Genomic DNA, 4,636 nt, shown 5'->3' on the forward strand with positions numbered 1-4,636 from the left:
AAACATTAGATATATTTCAGAGACTAGTTCGATTTTAATGAAAATTTGGGCAATAGTGTTTTCGGACATGTCCTTCTCAACTAAAATAATGGCGTCCACCTAACGCTTCCGGTTATACCGAAAGTTAGCATCATCTTCGTTATTTTAATTGGAACACCCTGTATATTAATGCAATGTTGCATTCTACGTCAATTTTTAGGTGAACTTTCATAAAGGTTTAATTCTTAAAGTTTTGATATATATACCGCGTGATTCAGTTTGATATTTGCGGCCTCGTATCTCTTTTGTTTTACCAAATAGTTATGACAAACCCTATATATTTTTAAATCGCCGCTCAAACTCTATCAAATGACATTGTTAGATCGTCTCCATAGTGCGCCATTATTCCATGGCTAGAAATTGGCCTCAATGATTTGGGATCGAGGGGGATTATCCCTCTTTATCCTGCCTCATCTCTAATCTCCATCTCTCTCATTTGTTCCTGTCTGATATTATCGTTGTTGACTGGGATCAAATATTTCCTCACTTCGGCGAGGGCATACGCGACTCGAGCGTGTGCCTCAGCTGGTGGGCCTAAAGCGGAAATTTCAACGTGCAGGTCATCGGATAAGTGACTGTATTTCGGGTCGAGGGAATTGCGGCACTCTTCCTCTTTTTGACGGTCTTTCATCGAACCTCTTCCGAGAACAGCCATCTTGCACATGGTCTCCTCCTGAAGTCGCTTCATGGAGTTGCCTTTTGGACCCAGAAGTTTCCCAACAAAATTGAACTAAAAATTTGTTTTCTAAATAATAAATCGCAAATGAAGTTAAGGTCATGTATTCTCTAATTACATATATACAGACAGAATTATCAATTTTTGATAACATTACCTTGGGGTGTTCCCGAACAGGTACCAGTACTTTAACTGTGACTTTAATAGGCTTTTCTCTGTAAATATCCACATACTTTTGCTCCTTTGCTGGTGGCCTTCCCATTTGCTGAATTTTTGTTATTTCTATAATAAAATATCCATGTATTAGTTATATCAGAAAATGTAAGGAAAGTAATCGATAGAGATTATACATTTATTAGTACGTTTTGTAGAAAGTTTAATTGTAATTTGCAGTAATTTTGTTACACACTGCAATGATCGTTGAGAACATGTTATGGCTAAAATACTGAAGTGATGGTGACAGCACACCACTGTCAGTGGGTGTTAAGTATTTTTTGAGACAATCCTCTAATTTACACTAATAAATACAATTACTATGATCATTAATACACAATACATAGTAATGCTTACTCTGTGATTAGTGTTGAAAATAAAATGGTCACAAATCGGAACCACAATCACTCCTTGTATGTTTTTTGCCGCTTGTGTCTTGTAAATGCATGATGGCTGAAGTAATAGCATTTTTCTAGAAGAGTGTAGAGTATTATTTTTTAATAATGGGGTAGTTTTCTTCAAGTGCAAGGAAAACGGAAATCAGTAATTTTTTTACTTTCATTTGAAATTTTATTTTGTGTAAGTTAAAGCACAAAGCGAAAAATTTGGGAAGTCTATTTTTTATGTAGGATTNGGGACAGGACGGTGCCCTGGGGGACACCGGCCTCCATGGGACGGGTGGTGGAAAGGGAATCTTGGATTTGGATGCGGAATTTTCGGTGGTGTAGGTAGGATTTTATGAGTTTGGTAAAGGATATGGGATATTGGTTGGTGAGCATTTTCATCAGTAGGCCTTCATGCCAAACCGTATCGAAGGCCTTTGCGACGTCCAGGAAGACAGCACCAGTGTACTGTCCCCTGTTGAAGGCCGCCGTGATGTGCTCGGTAAGGCGAAGGATTTGGAGTTCAGTGGAGTGATTGGGTCGGAAGGCGAACTGCTCGTCTGGAATGACTTGCAGTTCTTGGGAGTGGGTTCTTAGACGGGTTAGGATAATTTTTTCTACCACTTTGCTCATAGCCGGGAGCAGGCTAATGGGCCGGTAGTTGGATGGGATGGTGTGATCTTTGTTGGGTTTTGGGATAAGGATTATGTTTGCCATCTCCATAGTAACATATGTTAAAATTGCTATAGTCAACTGTCAAATGCCACACTATATATTTTTTTATCAATTCTGGAAGATATTTTTTTTTCAGCATTCAGCTATATAAAGAAGTATATAGTTTCATTAGAAATACTGCTAGAAAAACAGCAAAAAAGATGAACCCTACTTTCAGTAGCTTTATTCTGAAAAATGATAGGCAGCTGCGGAAACAACTGAATTGTGACGTTTCTAAATAACGGTTATTCAAAGTAATTGACATTTTGTACCTACCTATTCTATCTATTAATTATTATTACTTATAATAACCAAGAAAAACTAGATATGATTTTAATTTATGGAGAGTGCTAAAAGAACGCTAAAGCTGTCAGGCATGTATACCAACATCGTTTTCCGCAGAGACAACTTCCATTAGATAAAATTTTCGGAAAGTTAGCCAGGAATTTGGCAGCAGTTGGTTTTCAACAGAAAAGAAGAGTTTTCAAACTCAGAAGAGTAAGAGATGAAGAACATTCGATATAGTATATTAAGCATTAAGAACGGTAAGGGTAATTTACCGTTCGAAGACAATGTTTGGAGGCTGAGCGAAGCGAAGCCTCCAATTTTGTCTGAGAACGGTATAACTCTGAACGTTCGTGATGCTTATATTATTTTTTGCACGATCGCAATAAATGAAAACGGAATTATATATACGTATTTATTTTTTTATGTAACGTCAAAAATGACGTTTCTGAATAAATTTGCGAAGCAGGTTTTTTTAAATCTACTGATGTTTATTGTTGTCACGGCTTTCTTAATTGACGAAATTGACAGTTCTAGAATAGAATAGAAATTGAAAAAACATGTACTGCTCCAATTTCTGTAAGCAATTGTACAAACTGTACATTTAATTTCAACATTAATAAATAGATTTAAAATACATCTTTCTTTTATATCAATTACCCACATTTAAAACTGAATTCTAGAAAACTCATTCCAAATCAATGCGATGTTGAAAATGTCTATTTTGACAGTTATTCACTTACCGTTCTAGAACGGTAAGTGAATTACTTACCGTTTTGTTAGCCTTAGCAACCAGTAAGCGCATCCTACTGTCGTAGAAACAAACATGGTAAGTGAACTAAAAAAGCTTGNTGCTATAGATCTCCGGATCTCATTCCTATAGATTTCTTTCTTTGGCCTTACCTAAAAGAAAAAGTTTACTCTTCGCCTTTAAATGATATTGACGACCTTAAAAACAGAATAAGAGTAGAATGTCGGAGATTAAATGAAGAAACACTAGAATGTGTTTGTAGAGAGGGAGTGATAAACAGAGCTATTCTGTGTTTGGATGCAAATGGGGGTCATTTTGAACATTTGAAATAAGTATTCTTTTAAATTGTTATCTTATTATCGCATTAAAAATAAAATATGTTACTTTAAAAAACATAGTAACTTGTTTTCGCAGCTGGTTATCATTTTTCATAATAAAGCTATGAAAAGTAGGGTACATCTTTTTTGCTGTTTTTCTAGCAATATTTCTAATGAAACTATAGACTTCCTTACATAGTTGGACGCAGAAAAAAAATATTTTCCAGAATTGATAAAAAAATATATAGTTTGCTATTTGAACAAAAACAGTTGACTATAGCAATTTTGACATATGTTACCATGGAGACGATCTAATAATGTCATTTGATAGAGTTTGAAAGGCGATTTGAAAATATTTAGGGTTTGTTATAGCTATTCGTTAAATTAACAGAGATACAAAACTGAATACCAAACTGAATCACCCGGTATATTTAATTTTTATTTAAAAAATTAAAAAAGCACTGCCTTATTCAGAAAGATGTGTAGTTTACAATAATAAAGTTAAAAAAATAGCGATAAAATTTATAGGGGACATAACTAAAACTCTAAGCTTCCCTGCCATAATTTCAAAATGACTTCGTTTCATACAGGGTGGTAGAAATTTAATGCCGAATTTAGTCAACTTTAAACCATCTTAACTTATTTTTTTTTTAATGGAACACCCTGTATATTTTTGTACAACCTGATGAACAATTTTGTTCTCTTTCGAATGGTATAATGATTCTCTAAACCTATGGATGGAGGATGGCTGTGAAATTTTTAGTGGAACTTCAAAAAAAGCACCTAATTTGTCACCAGTTTATTGTTGTCAATTTAACACACAGTGAATGTTTATTTGAGTATTATTTATTGTTAATGAATCACCCTGTATAACAGGGACAGGCAGGCCATGTTAGGGACATGAACAAAATTCAGATGGATCGCGAAAAATGTTTCTAATGATCAAAGTTACACAAGTATTGGTTGAAATTTTGGAAACAATTATTACTTTCTTATGTAGAAATAACAGAGAACAGCTATTTTTGGCATTATATTTCTTTGTCAATGGTGGTTTTCTAAAAACCTCTGCAGATTTATGTGGAGTTAATATAGCTACAGCAAATAAGGTGGTGAAAAGAGTAAGTTTAGCAATAGCAGGCTTGTGACCACAATATATAAAAATGCCAGAAGGTGAAGAAATCAATCAAATTCGACAAGCCTGAAAACTTACTTTCTCACAGAAATAAGTCACAAAATTTGACACTACAGGCTATTTCTT

At 34.6% G+C, this 4,636-nt stretch overlaps 1 protein-coding gene across 1 annotated transcript; it reads right to left on the reverse strand.

Moving 5' to 3' along the window:
- Positions 1 to 388: 388 nt before the first annotated feature.
- LOC111693194 (KH domain-containing, RNA-binding, signal transduction-associated protein 2-like) lies at positions 389 to 993 on the reverse strand (the record flags this gene model as incomplete). The annotated part of the gene is given in 2 exon segments (XM_023457416.1): positions 389 to 769; positions 873 to 993. Coding segments are annotated over 2 exon segments (486 nt in total), but the record flags the coding sequence as incomplete, so codon positions are not given.
- Positions 994 to 4,636: the final 3,643 nt, after the last annotated feature.

Source organism: Anoplophora glabripennis, unplaced genomic scaffold, assembly GCF_000390285.2.
Source record: "Anoplophora glabripennis isolate ALB-LARVAE unplaced genomic scaffold, Agla_2.0 scaffold167, whole genome shotgun sequence".
NCBI classification, from domain to species: Eukaryota; Metazoa; Arthropoda; class Insecta; order Coleoptera; family Cerambycidae; genus Anoplophora; species Anoplophora glabripennis.